The sequence below is a fragment of the Hypanus sabinus genome, chromosome 4, assembly GCF_030144855.1.
Source record: "Hypanus sabinus isolate sHypSab1 chromosome 4, sHypSab1.hap1, whole genome shotgun sequence".
In the NCBI taxonomy this organism is placed as follows: domain Eukaryota; kingdom Metazoa; phylum Chordata; class Chondrichthyes; order Myliobatiformes; family Dasyatidae; genus Hypanus; species Hypanus sabinus.
The window spans coordinates 99,658,635-99,680,539 of record NC_082709.1 but is presented as its reverse complement, the minus strand read 5'-3'; the positions used below and the strand labels follow the sequence as shown (position 1 = coordinate 99,680,539).

The following is a 21,905-nucleotide window of genomic DNA, read 5'->3' as shown; positions in this document are numbered from 1 at the left end:
GGGAGGTAGGTGAGTGATCACTCCACAGGTAGGTGAGGAGGTAGGTGAGTGATCACTCCACAGGTAGGTGGGGTGGTAGGTGAGTGATCACTCCACAGGTAGGTGGAGAGGTAGGTGAGTGATCACTCCACAGGTAGGTGGAGAGGTAGGTGAGTGATCACTCCACAGGTAGGTGGGGAAGTAGGTGAGTGATCACTCCACAGGTAGGTGGAGAGGTAGGTGAGTGATCACTCCACAGGTAGGTGGGGAAGTAGGTGAGTGATCACTCCACAGGTAGGTGGAGAGGTAGGTGAGTGATCACTCCACAGGTAGGTGGGGAAGTAGGTGAGTGATCATTCCACTGGTAGGTGGGGAGGTAGGTGAGTGATCACTCCACAGGTAGGTGGGGAGGTAGGTGAGTGATCACTCCACAGGTAGGTGGGGTGGTAGGTGAGTGATCACTCCACAGGTAGGTGGGGAAGTAGGTGAGTGATCACTCCACAGGTAGGTGGAGAGGTAGGTGAGTGATCACTCCACAGGTAGGTGGGGAAGTAGGTGAGTGATCACTCCACAGGTAGGTGGAGAGGTAGGTGAGTGATCACTCCACAGGTAGGTGGGGAAGTAGGTGAGTGATCATTCCACTGGTAGGTGGGGAGGTAGGTGAGTGATCACTCCACAGGTAGGTGGGGAGGTAGGTGAGTGATCACTCCACAGGTAGGTGGGGTGGTAGGTGAGTGATCATTCCACAGGTAGGTGGGGAGGTAGGTGAGTGATCACACCACAGGTAGGTGGGGTGGTAGGTGAGTGATCACTCCACCGGTAGGTGGGGTGGTAGGTGAGTGATCACACCACAGGTAGGTGGGGTGGTAGGTGAGTGATCGCTCCACGGGTAGGTGGGGTGGTAGGTGAGTGATCACACCACAGGTAGGTGGGGAGGTAGGTGAGTGATCACTCCACAGGTAGGTGAGGAGGTAGGTGAGTGATCACTCCACAGGTAGGTGGGGTGGTAGGTGAGTGATCACTCCACAGGTAGGTGGGGTGGTAGGTGAGTGATCACTCCACAAGTAGGTGGGGAGGTAGGTGAGTGATCACTCCACAGGTAGGTGGGGAGGTAGGTGAGTGATCATTCCATGGGTAGGTAGGGAGGTAGGTGAGTGATCATTCCACAGGTAGGTAGGGAGGTTGGTGAGTGATCTTTCCACAGGTAGGTGAATGATCACTCCACCGGTAGGTGGGGAGGTAGGTGAGTGATCACTCCACAGGTAGGTGGGGCGGTAGGTGAGTGATCACTCCACCGGTAGGTGGGGCGGTAGGTGAGTGATCAGTCCACGGGTAGGTGGGGAGGTAGGTGAGTGATCACTCCACTGGTAGGTGGGGAGGTAGGTGAGTTATCACTCCACAGGTAGGTGGGGAGGTAGGTGAGTGATCACTCCACAGGTAGGTGGGCAGGTAGGTGAGTGATCGCTCCACGGGTAGGTGGGGTGGTAGGTGAGTGATCACTCCACAGGTAGGTGGGGAGGCAGGTGAGTGATCACTCCACAGGTAGGTGGGGAGGCAGGTGAGTGATCATTCCACAGGTAGGTGGGGTGGTAAGTGAGTGATCACTCCACAGGTAGGTGGGGAGGTAGGTGAGTGATCTCTCCACAGGTAGGTGAGGTGGTAGGTGAGTGATTATTCCGCAGGTTGGTGCGGATGTAGGTGAGTGATCACTCCACGGGTAGGTGGGGTGGTAGGTGTGTTGGTGATAGCTGAACCTGTCCCTTCTGCTTCCGTTTGACTGGTTTCCCACTTCTTGCTGTTGCCATCAGACAGGTGCTGCAGGAATCTTGAACAAACCTACCAGATTGATGCCCTGTAGCTGCTGTACTCACCTCCATGTTGAACTGGGTCCGTGACCTGTGACCTGTGGCCATCGGACTCCGGGACTGACTGTACTCAGCTCAGGGCTGAACTGGGTCTGTGACCTGTGACCTGTGGCCATCGGACTCTGGGGCTGACTGTACTCAGCTCAGGGCTGAACTGGGTCTGTGACCTGTGACCTGTGGCCATCGGACTCCGGGGCTGACTGTACTCACCTCCATGTTGAACTGGGTCCGTGACCTGTGACCTTTGGCCATCGGACTCCGGGACTGACTGTACTCAGCTCAGGGCTGAACTGGGTCTGTGACCTGTGACCTGTGGCCATCGGACTCCGGGACTGACTGTACTCAGCTCTGGGCTGAACTGGGTCCGTGACCTGTGACCTGTGGCCATCGGACTCCGGGACTGACTGTACTCACCTCCATGTTGAACTGGGTCCATGACCTGTGACCTGTGGCCATCGGACTCTGGGGCTGACTGTACTCACCTCCATGTTGAACTGGGTCCGTGACCTGTGACCTGTGGCCATCGGACTCCGGGACTGACTGTACTCAGCTCAGGGCTGAACTGGGTCCGTGACTGCGGACTCATGTTCAGAGACTCTACCGTTCATGTTCTCTGTCTTATTTGTTTACTTTGTTACTATCTGCATGATTTGCTCTATTTTCACAAATTGGATGTTTGCCAATCTTCATCGTTGGGGGTTTATTGTGGATTCTGTTGTGTTTCTTTGTGGCTGCCTGCAAGAAGACGAACATCAAGGTTTTCTGATCAACATACTTTGACTTTGACAGTGACAGTTCCCGGTACTCTGGTTTCCTTGCACCTCCTAGAGACATGCAGGTTGACGGCTTAATTGTCCACTGTGAGTTTGTGTAGCTGAGTGTCTGGATCGGAGGGCAGTTGATGGGAATATGGGAAGGAATAGGCCGGTTGGGATTAACCCCTTGCTTGTTATCATTAACCCAGTGGGCTGGATGGCATCTCCGTGTGTGTATGCTGTTACTGTCCCTGGAATGAAAGGCTTGTGGGAGGTTTGCTAGTAATGTCAGGTAACGACTGGCTGGGAACATTCTGCCAGTTCAAGCACTGTACCTGTGGGGACATTCCCCGGGAGAACCATCTCATTGGGAAGCAACCCTCTCCTGGTAGGGATGTTCCAACATTGTGAGTCCTCTTCCTATGGAACGCTCTCCCATTGGGTATGCTCCATCGATGGGTACCTTATCCCTGTGGGAATGTTCTCCCAATGGGAGACCTCTGTCACTTTGAGTTTCCCGTTCACTTGACAGGTTGACATACACTTGGGATCAGACTCGGATATATGTGAATATTGAAGCAATATTACAGTGTGAGGACAAAATTATAAATTGGTACCAAAAGGTAAATAAATAGCACAAAGATGGTAGTGTCCATGGACTGACTGTTCAGAAATCGAATAGAAGAAGCTGTTGCTGAGTGTGGGTCTCCAGGTGCCTTTCCTCCTCCGCAATGCTGTGGCAAGAGGAGGGCATCTTACAGATGGTGAGGGACCCCACCTTCTGGAGAAGCTCCGTGATGCAGCTCAGTGAGTCCACAAGCCTCTGCAGCCCCTTTTGAGCCCATGCATTGGAGCCCATGCATTGGAGCCCATGCATTGGAGCCTCTGGCCAGATGCTGATGGAGTCAGTCAGAAAGCACTCCACCAGACATCTGTAGAAATCTCCTCAAGTTCGTGACGAAGCAGAGCTCTCTGTGGGGTGGTGAATGCAGGCGGGTGATCTCCTTGGGGCAGAAGGAAAATAGCCTTGACTTCTCGTCTCTCTGACAGGTCTTGCCAACGGCCAGGTCTTGGCACACTCACCGGCCCTGCGAGTGGCAAGCGGCGGAGGTCTCCTGGACGCAGAGGCCAAGCCAGTGAAGTCTACTCGACACAGCCCAGGACCCGAGGCTCAGGCCCCCCACGCTGCTGATGGACGGCCCTCTCACAGCTCCCGGCTGGCCTCTCCCCTGCTTCCTCCAGCCCAGCTGCAGCCTGCTGGCACCTCCCAGCAGCTGTTCCTCTCCAGCTCTCCGATCCCACTGAATTCCCCACGGACCCCCTCCTCTAACCAACCTTGGGGGAGGTGGGGCCCGCCCAGAAGCCAAGAGCCCTTCTATGGCTGGGATGACAGTCGGTGGCCAGAAAGGGCTGGTTGGAGCTCAAGTCGGGGGAAGGAGTCGGCCAGCATGCCCTCTAGCCCCAGGATGGGCCGTAGGCTGCAGCTGACACCTGGCCTCCCTGATTACTGGTACATAGGGCAGGAGAGGGCTTCTGGGGCCCTTCCTCGAGCCAGGCTGGGTGCTGGGGGCGGTCTGCAGCAGATGGGGGTTCACAGCCGCTCACTGCCCAAGCTGCATGGGGTGACTGAGGCCCAGCTGGTCCCCTTTGCCCCAATCCCATCCTCTATTGGCCCTAAAGGGCTCCCTGTCCACCCCTTCCCGAGGCTGGGGTCACGGCAGCATCGTTCGGGCCTGGAGGCCGAGGGGGCAGGCATCCTGAGGAGTGGCCCCGGGGCAGCCCCGAGCTCGCGAGGGAGGGACAGTCCCCTGGGCCGCAGCTGCATGCAGAACGGGGGCTTCTTCCCAGGGTCGGAGCCCACAGCTCGGAACTGGAGCCTCCCTGCCAGTCCACTGCACTTCCAGGGCTGCGAGGGTGGGAGGCCCCTGGGCCATCGTTGCCCCTCGCCCAGCTTCCGTCAGCGTGCTGGCAGCATCAGCTCCCTCGGGGGCAATGAGGAGGACCTGGTGGACTACCACCAGCGGCAGAAGGATGAGAGGCTGCGTGAGCAGGAGATGGAGCGTCTGGTGAGTCAAGTAAAAATGCCAGCCCGGCAGACAGCAAAACGGGGTGGGGGGGGGCTGCCTTTCTTACACCCGGGGTCCATCCTCAACTCGCGTGTCATTTGTGGGGAGTTTGCATGTTGGTGCGGGTTTTCCCTGGGTGCTCTGCTCCTCTTTTCCTTGACGGTCGGGTCGGTAGGTTAACTGGCCAGTCATGTGAAGCTGAGAGGCAAAGGGAACAGGTCCCCAGGTAATGGGCCTGTGGCCTCTGGCTGCCTGGAGTATCTCAACCAGGTCCCTCACTTCATTCAAAAGTCAAAGTTCAGCTTTTAGCTCCTACAGGTTCTGCTCTTTCTCCACATCTAGTAAACTTCTTATCAGTCCAAAGTGCTTCTTATGCCATCGTTACAAATCTGCGGATGTCAGGTGACCATGTGGAGTGAGTTTTGTCTATCTTTTGACTCATGGTTAGAACCAAATTGTGTAAAAGTAGAGCCCATTTATTACTGGGGCAGCAATAACAGAGAGTAAAGAGGCATGGGGGCAGGGGCTCTGTTGGACCCCAATCATCCGCTGTGTGAGGGATCTCGGGGAGAGCGAGGAGCTCGAAGAGTGAGGGAACTCATGGAAGGTGGGTGAGAGGGAGTTCGGGAAGAGTTGGTACGAGCAACAGTGTAGTTCGTGACTAGTTTTAATGCATCGAGAAAAACGTAAAGCACTGTTCATTGTACATGCTCTGATATATAATTTCTCTTTCTCAACCTCCTTCTCTCACTTACCCAGTTCCTGACTTCTCTCTCCCTTCCCTGCCCTCAGCCTCTTGCATTTCCCCGCCACTCTGTCAGCCAGTCTCTGCCCTCTCTGTGCTGTCGATTCTGGGACAGGAGAGCGTTTGGAAGGATGTGTGTCTATGGACTCTGGAGACTGCTCCTTCTGGATTGTTGCCAGGATTGTCGTTACCATATGATTGATTTGGAATGGAGTTCTTGAAGTGAACTAAACCCAGCTCCTCCTGCCTGATAACTGATTTCCAATCATCTGCCTCCCTGCTTTGTTCCTCTTTCTGCCCGGCTCTCCAATCTTTACCCCTCTGCCTGAATTGCTTGACTTTCCTTGACTGTCTGGCCTATCCGTAATCTCAGATGTAAGAACAGAGCCTGGACGTTGCCTTTTTCTGAGAACAGTCAATCGTATGCTCAGTAGAAGTCAAGTGCTCTGTTTTGGTTCGGATCACTGGGACATGTCATTGTCCATTGGATTTGGAGATTCACAAGTGCCCTGTGTGATGGTGTCGGTGAAAGTTCGGAGTGGAAACAGTCCAAATGCCAGCTAGCGTACTGATTGCTTCGAGACTAACATGAACAGGTGTGTTGTTGAAGTATGTGGTTAAGTTAAGGTGGTTGATACAGAGAAATGTTGAATTGTTGTGGATTGAGCAGGATAATTATGGAGTTTAGTGTCCCTCACATTACGTGGTGGCAGAAACACACAGCATGTGGGTGGAACTTAGTGGGCCAGGCAACATCGATGGAAGGAAATGGACACTTGATATCTTGGGTGGAGGCTGAGATTCCCCAGTCCCTGGAGAATCATTAATGTTGATATTTAAAGCAAATACTATTGCCATATGTTTTGCATATGTAGTCTGCCCCCTCCTGCTAACTGCTTGAGATTTGCAGCCCATATTTAGCTGTGGTGAGGAGTCAGGAATTTTTCCTGGCCGGTGAGCCCCCTGTACTCTCTGCATCCAGTTCATAAAGCAGCGATTTGCTGCCACTGTTCCTCCGTAGTGAGGGTCAGGTCAGCTAGAGCCCCCTGTACTCTCTGCATCCAGTTCATAAAGCAGCGATTTGCTGCCACTGTTCCTCCGTAGTGAGGGTCAGGTCAGCTAGAGCCCTCTGTACTCTCTGCATCCAGTTCGTACATGTCCCCAGCCAAGGGCAGTGCATTTCTGATACTCACAAACATTCATGCATGATTAAAGTTAAATTTACTATTAACCTACCTTTATAAAGTTATATTTAAACAAATTAAACTACTGGAAAATGCTGAGAAACTGTAAAATGGAGTTAAATAATACACAAGCAGGGAAAGGTACAAACAGGAGGGAGTGGAGAGGGTACAGGGGAGGGGGAATGGCACGAGGAGGGGATGGGTACGGGGAGGGGGAAGGGTACAGTGGAGGGGGTAGGGTACAAGGATGGGCTGGGGTACAGGAGAGGGGAAGGGTAAGATGGAGGTGTTGGGGTACAGGGGAGGGGGAAGGGTGTACAGATGGGGCAAGAACACGGGAAAGATGGAGAAGGAAGGTATATGGAGAGTACATCAATGGTGGACAGAAGCAGGTCGTGTGTAAGCCCAGGACCTTTTAAACGGAGTGACTGTGGTTTCGGAGGACCGAACAGGAAAGCGTGTGTAGGGGGGAGTGGGGATTAACTGTCTCACTGCTCTTATTGCTTTGGCTGTTCTGGGACATGTATAAGGTTGGAGGTTTCATGACAACACAGACACCCCCCTGCCCCCCAACATACTCTGTAGTAGGGAAGTGGTGTTTGGGGTATATTCCAGAGCGGAGTGGTAGACCAATCACAATCAAGTCCTGCCAAAGGGTCTCATCCTGAAACGTCGACTGTACTCTTTTCCATAGATGCTGCCTGGCCTGTTGAGTTCCCCCAGCATTTTATGTGTGTTTCTGGGGTGTGGCAGTCATTGGTTTGAATGGAGCCATGAGTATATCCTGTGGTGAAATATTTCCAAGCCCTTATTGGGATCTCAGGAATTTGTAAGATGGACAATATGCTAAACGAACTCAGCAGGTCAAACAGAGGAGAGAAACTTTGGATCAGGGCATCTACCTTATGGTGCAGTATGCATCAGCTACAGAATTCACTGTCCCTACCACCCATCATCCCTACCACCCATCACCTCAACCACTCGACCATCTCTACCACCCATCACCTCAAACACCTCACCGTCTCTACCACCCATCACCTCAACCACCCCACCGTCTCCACCACCCATCACCTCAACCACCCCACCGTCTCTACCACCCATCACCTCAACCACCCCACCGTCTCTACCACCCCACCGTCTCTACCACCCATCACCTCAACCACCCCACCGTCTCTACCACCCCACCGTCTCTACCACCCATCACCTCAACCACCCCACCGTCTCTACCACCCCACCGTCTCTACCACCCATCACCTCAACCACCCCACCGTCTCTACCACCCATCACCTCAACCACCCCACCGTCTCTACCACCCATCACCTCAACCACCCCACCGTCTCTACCACCCATCACCTCAACCACCCCACCGTCTCTACCACCCATCACCTCAACCACCCCACCGTCTCCACCACCCATCACCTCAAACACCCCACCGTCTCTACCACCCATCACCTCAAACACCCCACCATCTCCACCTCCCATCACCTCAAACACCCCACCGTCTCTACCACCCATCACATCAACCACCCCACCGTCTCTACCACCCATCACATCAAACACCCCACCGTCTCTACCACCCATCACCTCAAACACCCCACCATCTCTACCACCCATCACCTCAAACACCCCACCATCTCTACCACCCCAGCGTCTCTACCACCCATCACCTCAAACACCCCACCATCTCTACCACCCATCACCTCAAACACCCCACCATCTCTACCACCCCACCGTCTCTACCACCCATCACCTCAACCACCCCACCGTCTCTACCACCCATCACCTCAAACACCCCACCGTCTCTACCACCCCACCGTCTCTACCACCCATCACCTCAACCACCCCACCGTCTCTACCACCCCACCGTCTCTACCACCCCACCGTCTCTACCACCCATCACCTCTACCACCCCACCGTCTCTACCACCCATCACCTCAACCACTCGACCGTCTCTACCACCCATCACCTCAACCACTCGACCGTCTCTACCACCCATCACCTCAACCACTCGACCATCTCTACCACCCATCACCTCAACCACTCGACCGTCTCTACCACCCATCACCTCAACCACTCGACCATCTCTACCACCCATCACCTCAACCACCCCACCGTCTCTACCACCCCACCGTCTCTACCACCCCACCGTCTCTACCACCCATCACCTCAAACACCCCACCGTCTCTACCACCCATCACCTCAACCACCCCACCGTCTCTACCACCCCACCGTCTCTACCACCCATCACCTCAAACACCCCACCGTCTCTACCACCCATCACCTCAAACACCCCACCGTCTCTACCACCCCACCGTCTCTACCACCCATCACCTCAAACACCCCACCGTCTCTACCACCCATCACCTCAACCACTCGACCGTCTCTACCACCCATCACCTCAAACACCCCACCGTCTCTACCACCCATCACCTCAACCACCCAACCGTCTCTACCACCCATCACCTCAACCACTCGACCGTCTCTAACACCCATCACCTCAACCACCCCACCGTCTCTACCACCCATCACCTCTACCACCCCACCGTCTCCACCACCCATCACCTCAAACACCCCACCGTCTCTACCACCCATCACCTCAAACACCCCACCGTCTCTACCACCCATCACATCAACCACCCCACCGTCTCTACCACCCATCACATCAAACACCCCACCGTCTCTACCACCCATCACCTCAAACACCCCACCATCTCTACCACCCATCACCTCAAACACCCCACCATCTCCACCTCCCATCACCTCAAACACCCCACCGTCTCTACCACCCATCACATCAACCACCCCACCGTCTCTACCACCCATCACATCAAACACCCCACCGTCTCTACCACCCATCACCTCAAACACCCCACCATCTCTACCACCCATCACCTCAAACACCCCACCATCTCTACCACCCCAGCGTCTCTACCACCCATCACCTCAAACACCCCACCATCTCTACCACCCATCACCTCAACCACCCCACCATCTCTACCACCCCACCGTCTCTACCACCCATCACCTCAACCACCCCACCGTCTCTACCACCCATCACCTCAACCACCCCACCGTCTCTACCACCCCACCGTCTCTACCACCCCACCGTCTCTACCACCCCACCGTCTCTACCACCCATCACCTCTACCACCCCACCGTCTCTACCACCCATCACCTCAACCACTCGACCGTCTCTACCACCCATCACCTCAACCACTCGACCGTCTCTACCACCCATCACCTCAACCACTCGACCATCTCTACCACCCATCACCTCAACCACCCCACCGTCTCTACCACCCCACCGTCTCTACCACCCATCACCTCAAACACCCCACCGTCTCTACCACCCATCACCTCAACCACCCCACCGTCTCTACCACCCCACCGTCTCTACCACCCATCACCTCAAACACCCCACCGTCTCTACCACCCATCACCTCAAACACCCCACCGTCTCTACCACCCCACCGTCTCTACCACCCATCACCTCAAACACCCCACCGTCTCTACCACCCATCACCTCAACCACTCGACCGTCTCTACCACCCATCACCTCAAACACCCCACCGTCTCTACCACCCATCACCTCAACCACCCAACCGTCTCTACCACCCATCACCTCAACCACCCATCACCTCAACCACTCGACCGTCTCTAACACCCATCACCTCAACCACCCCACCGTCTCTACCACCCATCACCTCTACCACCCCACCGTCTCCACCACCCATCACCTCAAACACCCCACCGTCTCTACCACCCATCACCTCAACCACCCCACCGTCTCTACCACCCATCACATCAACCACCCCACCGTCTCTACCACCCATCACCTCAAACACCCCACCGTCTCTACCACCCATCACCTCAAACACCCCACCGTCTCTACCACCCATCACCTCAACCACCCCACCGTCTCTACCACCCATCACCTCAAACACCCCACCGTCTCTACCACCCCGTCTCTACCACCCATCACCTCAACCACCCCACCGTCTCTACCACCCCAGCATCTCTACCACCCACCGTCTCTACCACCCATCACCTCAATCACCCCACCGTCTCTACCACCCCAGCATCTCTACCACCCACCGTCTCTACCACCCATCACCTCAAACACCCCACAGTCTCTACCACCCATCACCTCAAACACCCCACCGTCTCTACCACCCATCACCTCAACCACCCCACCGTCTCTACCACCCATCACCTCAAACACCCCACCGTCTCTACCACCCATCACCTCAACCACCCCACCGTCTCTACCACCCCAGCATCTCTACCACCCACCGTCTCTACCACCCATCACCTCAACCACCCCACCGTCTCTACCACCCCAGCATCTCTACCACCCACCGTCTCTACCACCCATCACCTCAAACACCCCACCGTCTCTACCACCCATCACCTCAACCCCTCGACCATCTCTACCACCCATCACCTCAAACACCCCACCGTCTCTACCACCCCAGCGTCTCTACCGCCCATCACCTCAACCACCCCAGCGTCTCTACCACCCATCACCTCAACCACCCCACCGTCTCTACCACCCCAGCGTCTCTACCACCCATCACCTCAACCACCCCACCATCTCTACCACCCATCACCTCAAACACCCCACCGTCTCTACCACCCCAGCGTCTCTACCACCCATCACCTCAACCACCCCACCGTCTCTACCACCCATCACCTCAAACACCCCACCGTCTCCACCACCCCAGCGTCTCTACCACCCATCACCTCAACCACTCGACCATCTCTACCGCCCCAGCGTCTCTACCACCACACCGTCACTACCACCTCACCATCTCTACCACCCCAGCGTCTCTACCACCCACCGTCTCTACCACCCACCGTCTCTACCGCCCCAGCGTCTCTACCACCCACCGTCTCTACCACCCACCGTCTCTACCACCCCAGCGTCTCTACCACCCACCGTCTCTACCACCCCACCGTCTCTACCACCCCATCGTCTCTACCACCCACCGTCTCTACCACCCCATCGTCTCTACCACCCACCGTCTCTACCACCCCATCGTCTCTACCACCCACCGTCTCTACCACCCCACCGTCTCTACCACCCCACCGTCTCTACCACCCCATCGTCTCTACCACCCACCGTCTCTACCACCCCATCGTCTCTACCACCCACCGTCTCTACCACCCCACCGTCTCTACCACCCCACCGTCTCTACCACCCCATCGTCTCTACCACCCACCGTCTCTACCACCCCACCGTCTCTACCACCCACCGTCTCTACCACCCCATCGTCTCTACCACCCACCGTCTCTACCACCCCATCGTCTCTACCACCCACTGTCTCTACCACCCCATCGTCTCTACCACCCACCGTCTCTACCACCCATTGTCTCTACCACCCACCGTCTCTACCACCCATCGTCTCTACCACCCACCGTCTCTACCACCCACCGTCTCTACCACCCAGCGTCTCTACCACCCATCATCTCTACCACCCACCGTCTCTACCACCCAGCGTCTCTACCACCCCATCGTCTCTACCACCCCATCGCCTCTACCACCCCACCGTCTCTACCGCCCCAGCGTCTCTACCACCCACCATCTCTACCACCCCATCGTCTCTACCACCCACCGTCTCTACCACCCACCGTCTCTACCACCCCATCGTCTCTACCACCCCAGCGTCTCTACCATCCCAGCGTCTCTACCACCCCATCATCTCTACCACCCCATCGTGTCTACCATCCCAGCGTCTCTACCACCCCATCATCTCTACCACCCCATCGTGTCTACCGCCCCATCGTCTCTACCGCCCCAGCGTCTCTACCGCCCCAGCGTCTCTACCACCCCATCATCTCTACCACCCCATCGTGTCTACCATCCCAGCGTCTCTACCACCCCAGCGTCTCTACCACCCACCATCTCTACCACCCCAGCGTCTCTACCACCCATCGCCTCTACCACCCACCGTCTCTACCACCCATCACCTCTACCACCCACCGTCTCTATCACCCACCGTCTCTACCACCCAGCGTCTCTACCACCCACCGTCTCTACCACCCCAGCGTCTCTACCACCCACCGTCTCTACCGTCCCATCACCTCAACCACTCAACCATCTCTACCACCCATCACCTCAACCACTCAACCATCTCTACCACCCATCACCTCAACCACTCAACCATCTCTACCACCCATCACCTCAACCACCCCACCGTCTCTACCACCCACCGTCTCTACCACCCCACCGTCTCTACCACCCATCACCTCAACCACCCCACCGTCTCTACCACCCATCACCTCAAACACCCCACCGTCTCTACCACCCATCACATCAACCACCCCACCGTCTCTACCACCCATCACCTCAAACACCCCACCGTCTCTACCACCCATCACATCAACCACCCCACCGTCTCTACCACCCATCACCTCAAACACCCCACCGTCTCTACCACCCATTACCTCAAACACCCCACCATCTCTACCACCCATCACATCAACCACCCCACCGTCTCTACCACCCATCACCTCAAACACCCCACCGTCTCTACCACCCATTACCTCAAACACCCCACCATCTCTACCGCCCATCACCTCAACCACCCCACCATCTCTACCACCCACCGTCTCTACCACCCACCGTCTCTACCACCCCACCGTCTCTACCGCCCCAGCGTCTCTACCACCCCACCGTCTCTACCGCCCCACCGTCTCTACCACCCCATCACCTCTACCACCCCATCGTCTCTACCATCCCATCGTGTCTACCACCCATCACCTCAACCACCCCACCGTCTCTACCACCCATCACCTCAACCACCCCACCGTCTCTATCACCCATCACCTCAAACACCCCACCGTCTCTACCACCCATCACCTCAACCACCCCACCGTCTCTACCACCCCACCGTCTCTACCGCCCATCACCTCAACCACCCCACCGTCTCTACCACCCACCGTCTCTACCACCCCACCGTCTCTACCGCCCCAGCATCTCTACCACCCCATCGTCTCTACCACCCCAGCGTCTCTACCACCCACCGTCTCTACCACCCCATCACCTCTACCACCCCATCGTCCCTACCACCCCATCGTCCCTACCACCCACCGTCTCTACCACCCCAGCATCTCTACCACCCACCGTCTCTACCACCCCATCGCCTCTACCACCCCACCGTCCCTAACACCCCACCGTCTCTACCACCCCAGCATCTCTACCACCCACCGTCTCTACCACCCTATCGCCTCTACCACCCCACCGTCTCTACCACCCCAGCATCTCTACCACCCTATCGCCTCTACCACCCCATCGTCTCTACCACCCCAGCATCTCTACCACCCCATCGTCTCTACCACCCACCGTCTCTACCACCCCACCGTCTCTACCACCCCAGCATCTCTACCACCCCATCGCCTCTACCACCCACCGTCTCTACCACCCTAGCATCTCTACCACCCCATCGTCTCTACCACCCACCGTCTCTACCGCCCCAGCATCTCTACCACCCCATCGTCTCTACCACCCCAGCATCTCAACCACCCCAGCATCTCTACCACCCTATCGCCTCTACCACCCACCGTCTCTACCACCCCAGCATCTCTACCGCCCCAGCATCTCTACCACCCCAGCTTCTCTACCACCCCATCGTCTCTACCACCCCAGCATCTCTACCACCCTATCGCCTCTACCACCCACCGTCTCTACCACCCCAGCATCTCTACCACCCCATCGTCTCTACCACCCCAGCATCTCAACCACCCCATCGTCTCTACCACCCACCGTCTCAACCACCCCACCGTCTCTACCACCCCAGCATCTCTACCACTCCACCGTCTCTACCACCCACCGTCTCAACCACCCCACCGTCTCTACCACCCCAGCATCTCTACCACTCCACCGTCTCTACCACCCACCGTCTCAACCACCCCACCGTCTCTACCACCCCAGCATCTCTACCACCCCATCGTCTCTACCACCCCAGCATCTCTACCACCCCACCGTCTCTACCACCCTAGCATCTCTACCACCCCATCGTCTCTACCACCCCAGCATCTCTACCACCCCACCGTCTCTACCACCCTAGCATCTCTACCACCCCACCGTCTCTACCACCCTAGCATCTCTACCACCCCATCGTCTCTACCACCCACCGTCTCTACCGCCCCAGCTTCTCTACCACCCCAGCATCTCTACCACCCCACCATCTCTACCGCCCCAGCATCTCTACCACCCCACCGTCTCTACCACCCCAGCATCTCTACCACCCCACCGTCTCTACCACCCCTCTGTCTGTACCATCCCGCCCCCTCAGCTTGGTATTAAACCTCTCCCTCTCACCTTATACCTATGCCCTTGAGTTTGCGAGCCTCCAGCTCTGGGAACGAGAACATGTATGCATCCTCCTTATATATACCCCTCATGATGTTTTCAGGGAGGACTCATGGCTCATGGCTGACTTTGAAGATGGGCCTGAGATGGGAACAGGAATCCTGCCAGCACACTTTTCACAGAGGGATGGTGTTGGCTGGTCTTTTCCACCCGAGCGCTGGCCTTGTTTCGGCTTCTCTCCTCACTCCTCCCACACTAATCCACCTGGATTTTTGGATCCAGGTTCAGGCAGGTCAACTCCAGCTGAAACAGAATGGTGACCCAGTGCCAGGCACTCAGCCTTGCTGATCCAACTTCCCCACATAAACCAAAACAAATGCCGTGGCTGCTGACAGATTAGGTTTATAACTCAGCTGAACGGAAGCTCAGAGTCTCCGAGCTCTGATTTTAGCACATCCTCTGACATCAGATCCCAGGGTCAGTCACTTCTGGATCAGGTTACACTTAGCCAGTTGTTCAGGGGTTTCTTCACATAGAGTCCGGCTTCGAGTCCATTTGAACAAGGGAATAAGAAGGTGACAGGTCCAGCCATTGGTTCAATGTTCCTGATGGAGGACTGAAATTTAAGAGATTTTTTGGTGGTCGAAGGAAAGGTTGAAAATTTGGGTGAAAAGGAGGAGGGCCAGGTCTACCTGCTGCTCAGTATTTTAATTAACTCAAGAGGGGAACCCATCAACATGCGGTTTAATCCGCTGGAGACCCCATTGTCAGCGTTGGAGGTAAGTCTGAGACAGCCCTGTGACTCTGTCAAACAGCAGACCTGATGCTGAAGTTGGGTCTGGACCTGAAACGTCACTTCCTTACTGACCCACTGAGTTTCTCCAGTAGTTTGTTCTGTTGTCGTTTATGTCTTCAATGAATCTTCCCGAGTCCTAGGGTCTTTAACGAACCGATAACTAGTGTAACGGATGAATGTAGCTGGTTTGATGACATCAGAAACTGGCATTGGCTGTTCCCTCCAGAGTGTTAAATGGAATTCCCTCCGAGTGAGCTCTGAATTGCCCTTCTGTTCCACATTCCATGGAATTCCCCTCCGAGTGAGCTCTGAATTGCCCTTCTGTTCCACATTCCATGGAATTCCCCTCCGAGTGAGCTCTGAATTGCCCTTCTGTTCCACATTTCCATCACATCTTTGGACTTAGGTGCTCCACGAATCCTCTGCAGGTTTTGTGTGCTTTAGGATGCCATAGACTGTGGGATGGTGCCCAGGGACAGTATTGTGGATCGTGCACAGGAACAGTGTGGGTCGTGCCCAGGGACAGTGTGGGATGGTGCCCAGGGACAGTGTGGGACGGTGCCCAGGGACAGTGTGGATCGTGCACAGGGACAGTGTGAGATGGTGCCCAGGGACAGTGTGGGATGGTGCCCAGGAACAGTGTGGGATGGTGCCTAGGGACAGTGTGGGATGGTGCACAGGGACAGTGTGGGATGGTGCCCAGGAACAGTGTGGGATGGTGCCCAGGAACAGTGTGGGATGGTGCCTAGGGACAGTACTGTGGGTCGTGCCCAGGGACAGTGTGAGATGGTGCCCAGGAACAGTGTGGGATGGTGCCCAGGGACAGTGTGGGATGGTGCCCAGGGACAGTGTGGGATGGTGCCCAGGGACAGTGTGGGATGGTGCCCAGGAACAGTGTGGGATGGTGCCCAGGGACAGTGTGGGATGGTGCCCAGGGACAGTGTGGGATGGTGCCCAGGGACGGTGTGGGATGGTGCCCAGGGACAGTGTGGGATGGTGCCAGGGACAGTACTGTGGGATGGTGCCAGGGACAGTGTGGGATGGTGCCCAGGGATAGTACTGTGGGTTGTGCCCAGGGACAGTGTGGGACGGTGCCCAGGGACAGTGTGGGTTGGTGTCCAGGGACAGTGTGGCATGGTGTCAGGGACAGTGCGGGGTAGGGCCCAGGGACAGTGTGGGATGGTGCCCAGGGACAGTACTGTGGGTTGTGCCCAGGGACAGTGTGGGATGGTGCCCAGGGACAGTGTGGGATGGTGCCCAGGAACAGTGTGGGATGGTGCCCAGGGACAGTGTGGGATGGTGCCCAGGGACAGTGTGGATCGTGCACAGGGACAGTGTGGGATGGTGCCCAGGGACAGTGTGGGATGGTGCACAGGGACAATGTGGGATGGTGCACAGGGACAGTGTGGGATGGTGCACAGGGACAGTGTGGGATGGTGCACAGGGACAGTGTGGGATGGTGCACAGGGACAGTGTGGGATGGTGCCCAGGGACAATGTGGGGTAGGGCCCAGGGACAGTGTGGGATGGTGCCCAGGAACAGTGTGGGATGGTGCCCAGGGACAGTGTGGGATGGTGCCCAGGGACAGTGTGGGATGGTGCCCAGGGACTGTGTGGATTGTGCACAGGGACAGTGTGGGATGGTGCACAGGGACAGTGTGGGATGGTGCCCAGGAACAGTGTGGGATGGTGCCCAGGAACAGTGTGGGATGGTGCCCAGGAACAGTGTGGGATGGTGCCTAGGGACAGTACTGTGGGTCGTGCCCAGGGACAGTGTGAGATGGTGCCCAGGAACAGTGTGGGATGGTGCCCAGGGACAGTGTGGGATGGTGCCCAGGGACAGTGTGGGATGGTGCCCAGGGACAGTGTGGGATGGTGCCCAGGAACAGTGTGGGATGGTGCCCAGGGACAGTGTGGGATGGTGCCCAGGGACAGTGTGGGATGGTGCCCAGGGACGGTGTGGGATGGTGCCCAGGGACAGTGTGGGATGGTGCCAGGGACAGTACTGTGGGATGGTGCCAGGGACAGTGTGGGATGGTGCCCAGGGATAGTACTGTGGGTTGTGCCCAGGGACAGTATGGGACGGTGCCCAGGGACAGTGTGGGTTGGTGTCCAGGGACAGTGTGGCATGGTGTCAGGGACAGTGCGGGGTAGGGCCCAGGGACAGTGTGGGATGGTGCCCAGGGACAGTACTGTGGGTTGTGCCCAGGGACAGTGTGGGATGGTGCCCAGGGACAGTGTGGGATGGTGCCCAGGAACAGTGTGGGATGGTGCCCAGGGACAGTGTGGGATGGTGCCCAGGGACAGTGTGGATCGTGCACAGGGACAGTGTGGGATGGTGCCCAGGGACAGTGTGGGATGGTGCACAGGGACAATGTGGGATGGTGCACAGGGACAGTGTGGGATGGTGCACAGGGACAGTGTGGGATGGTGCACAGGGACAGTGTGGGATGGTGCCCAGGGACAATGTGGGGTAGGGCCCAGGGACAGTGTGGGATGGTGCCCAGGAACAGTGTGGGATGGTGCCCAGGGACAGTGTGGGATGGTGCCCAGGGACAGTGTGGGATGGTGCCCAGGGACTGTGTGGATTGTGCACAGGGACAGTGTGGGATGGTGCCCAGGGACAGTGTGGGATGGTGCCAAGGGACAGTGTGGGATGGTGCCCAGGGACAGTGTGGGATGGTGCCCAGGGACAGTGTGGGATTGTGCCAGGGACAGTGTGGGATGGTGCCCAGGGACAGTGTGGGATGGTGCCAGGGACAGTGTGGGATGATGCCCAGGGACAGTGTGGGATGGTGCCCAGGGACAGTACTGTGGGTCGTGCCCAGGGACAGTGTGGGATGGTGCCCAGGGACAGTACTGTGGGTCGTGCCCAGGGACAGTGTGGGATGGTGCCCAGGGACAGTGTGGGATGGTGCCCAGGGACAGTGTGGGATGGTGCCCAGGGACAGTGTGAGATGGTGCCCAGGGACAGTGTGGGATGGTGCCCAGGGACAGTGTGGGATGGTGCCCAGTGACGGTGTGGGATGGTGCCCAGGGACAGTGTGGGATGGTGCCAGGGACAGTACTGTGGGATGGTGCCAGGGACAGTGTGGGATGGTGCCCAGGGATAGTACTGTGGGTTGTGCCCAGGGACAGTGTGGGACGGTGCCCAGGGACAGTGTGGGTTGGTGTCCAGGGACAGTGTGGCATGGTGTCAGGGACAGTGCGGGGTAGGGCCCAGGGACAGTGTGGGATGGTGCCCAGGGACAGTACTGTGGGTTGTGCCCAGGGACAGTGTGGGATGGTGTCCAGGGACAGTGTGGCATGGTGTCAGGCACAGTGCGGGGTAGGGCCCAGGGACAGTGTGGGATGGTGCCCAGGGACAGTACTGTGGGTTGTGCCCAGGGACAGTGTGGGACGGTGCCCAGGGACAGTGTGGGATGGTGCCCAGGGACAGTGTGGGATGGTGCACAAGTACAGTGTGGGATGGTGCACAGGGACAATGTGGGGTAGGGCCCAGGGACAGTGTGGGATGGTGCCCAGGGACAGTGTGGATCGTGCACAGGGACAGTGTGGATCGTGCATAGGGACAGTGTGGGATGGTGCCCAGGGACAGTGTGGGATGGTGCCCAGGGACAGTGTGGGATGGTGCACAGGGACAGTGTGGATTGTGCACAGGGACAGTGTGAGATGGTGCCAGGGACAGTGTGGGATGGTGCCCTGGGACAGTGCGGGGTAGGGCCCAGGGACAGTGTGGGACGGTGCCCAGGGACAGTACTGTGGGTTGTGCCCAGGGACAGTGTGGGACGGTGCCCAGGGACAGTACTGTGGGTTGTTCCCAGGGACAGTGTGGGATGGTGTCCAGGGACAGTGTGGCATGGTGTCCAGGGACAGTGTGGCATGGTGTCAGGCACAGTGCGGGGTAGGGCCCAGGGACAGTGTGGGTTGTGCCCATGGACAGTGTGGGATGTTGCCCAGGGACAGTGTGAGATGGTGCACAGGGACAGTGTGGGATGGTGCACAGGGACAGTGTGGGGTAGGGCCCATGGACAGTGTGGATCATGCACAGGGACAGTGTGGGATGGTGCCCAGGGACAGTGTGGATCGTGCACAGGGACAGTGTGGGATGGTGCACAGGGACAGTGTGGGATGTAGCACAGTGACAGTGTGGGATGGTGCACAGGGACAGTGTGGGATGGTGCCCAGGGACAGTGTGGGATGGTGCACAGGGACAGTGTGGGATGGTGCCCAGGGACAGTGTGGGATGGTGCACAGGGACAGTGTGGGATGGTGCCCAGGGACAGTGTGGGATGGTGCACAGGGACAGTGTGGGATGGTGCCCAGGGACAGTGTGGGATGGTGCACAGGGACAGTGTGGGATGGTGCCCAGGGACAGTGTGGGATGGTGCACAGGGACAGTGTGGGATGGTGCACAGGGACAGTGTGGGATGGTGCCCAGGGACAGTGTGGGATGGTGCACAGGGACAGTGTGGGATGGTGCACAGGGACAGTGTGGGATGGTGCACAGGGACAGTGTGGGATGGTGCCCAGGGACAGTGTGGGATGGTGCACAGGGACAGTGTGGATTGTGCACAGGGACAGTGTGGGATGGTGCACAGGGACAGTGTGGGATGGTGCACAGGGACAGTGTGGGATGGTGCCCAGGGACAGTGTGGATCTGGCACAGGGACAGTGTGGGATGGTGCCCAGGGACTGTGTGAGATGGTGCCCAGGGACAATGTGGGATGGTGCCCAGGGACAGTGTGGGATGGTGCCCAGGGACGGTGTGGGATGGTGCACAGGGACAATGTGGGGTAGGGCCCAGGGACAGTGTGGGATGGTGCCCAGGAACAGTGTGGGATGGTGCACAGAGACAGTGTGGGATGGTGCCCAGGGACAGTGTGGGATGGTGCCCAGGAACAGTGTGGGACGGTGCCCAGGGACAGTACTGTGGATCGTGCCAGGGACAGTGTGGGATTGTGCCCAGAGACAGTGTGGGATGGTGCCCAGGAACAGTGTGGGATGGTGCCCAGGGACAATGTGGGATGGTGCCCAGGAACAGTGTGGGATGGTGCCCAGGGACAGTGTGGGATGGTGCCCAGGAACAGTGTGGGATGGTGCCCAGGGACAATGTGAGATGGTGCCCAGGAACAGTGTGGGATGGTGCCCAGGGACAATGTGGGATGGTGCCCAGGGACAGTGTGGGATGGTGCCCAGGAACAGTGTGGGATGGTGCCCAGGGACAGTGTGAGATGGTGCCCAGGAACAGTGTGGGATGGTGCCCAGGGACAATGTGGGATGGTGCCCAGGGACAGTGTGGGATGGTGCCCAGGGACTGTGTGGGATGGTGCCCAGGGACAGTGTGGGATGGTGCCCAGGGACAGTGTGGGATGGTGCCCAGGGACAGTGTGGGATGGTGCCCAGGGACAGTACTGTGGGTCGTGCACAGGGACAGTGTGGGATGGTGCCCAGGAACAGTACTGTGGGTCGTGCACAGGGACAGTGTGGGATGGTGCCCAGGAACAGTGTGGGATGGTGCCAGGGACAGTGTGGGATGGTGCCCAGGGACAGTACTGTGGGTCGTTCCCAGGGACAGTGTGGGATGGTGCCCAGGGATGGTGTGGGATGGTGCCCAGGGACAGTGTGGGATGGTGCCAGGGACAGTACTGTGGGATGGTGCCCAGGGACAGTGTGGGACGGTGCCCAGGGATAGTACTGTGGGTTGTGCCCAGGGACAGTGTGGGACGGTGCCCAGGGACAGTGTGGGTTGGTGTCCAGGGACAGTGTGGGATGGTGCACAGGGACAATGTGGGGTAGGGCCCAGGGACAGTGTGGGATGGTGCCCGGGGACAGTGTGGGATGGTGCCCAGGGACAGTGTGGGTTGTGCCCAGGGACAGTGTGGGATGGTGCCCAGGGACAGTGTGGGATGGTGCCCAGGGACAGTGTGGGTTGTGCCCAGGGACAGTGTGGGATGGTGCCCAGGGACAGTGTGGGATGGTGTCCAGGGACAGTGTGGGTTGTGCCCAGGGACAGTGTGGGATGGTGCCCAGGGACAGTGTGGGACGGTGCCCAGGGACAGTGTGGGATGGTGCCCAGGGACAGTACTGTGGGTCGTGCACAGGGACAGTGTGGGATGGTGCCCAGGAACAGTGTGGGATGGTGCACAGGGACAGTGTGGGACGGTGCCCAGGGACAGTGTGGGACGGTGCCCAGGGACAG

General features: G+C 57.7%; 1 protein-coding gene across 3 annotated transcripts in view; it reads left to right on the top strand.

The window, feature by feature from the left end:
• The window catches only part of LOC132393023 (pleckstrin homology-like domain family B member 2), a 414,321-nt gene that overhangs the window by 85,504 nt on the left and 306,912 nt on the right, over positions 1-21,905 (top strand). For all 3 annotated transcript variants that reach the window (XM_059967716.1, XM_059967715.1, XM_059967717.1), the window contains one exon: positions 3,650-4,665. In XM_059967716.1, coding sequence (XP_059823699.1) covers positions 3,650-4,665 — 1,016 coding nt within the window. The remainder of the gene's footprint in view (positions 1-3,649; positions 4,666-21,905) is intronic.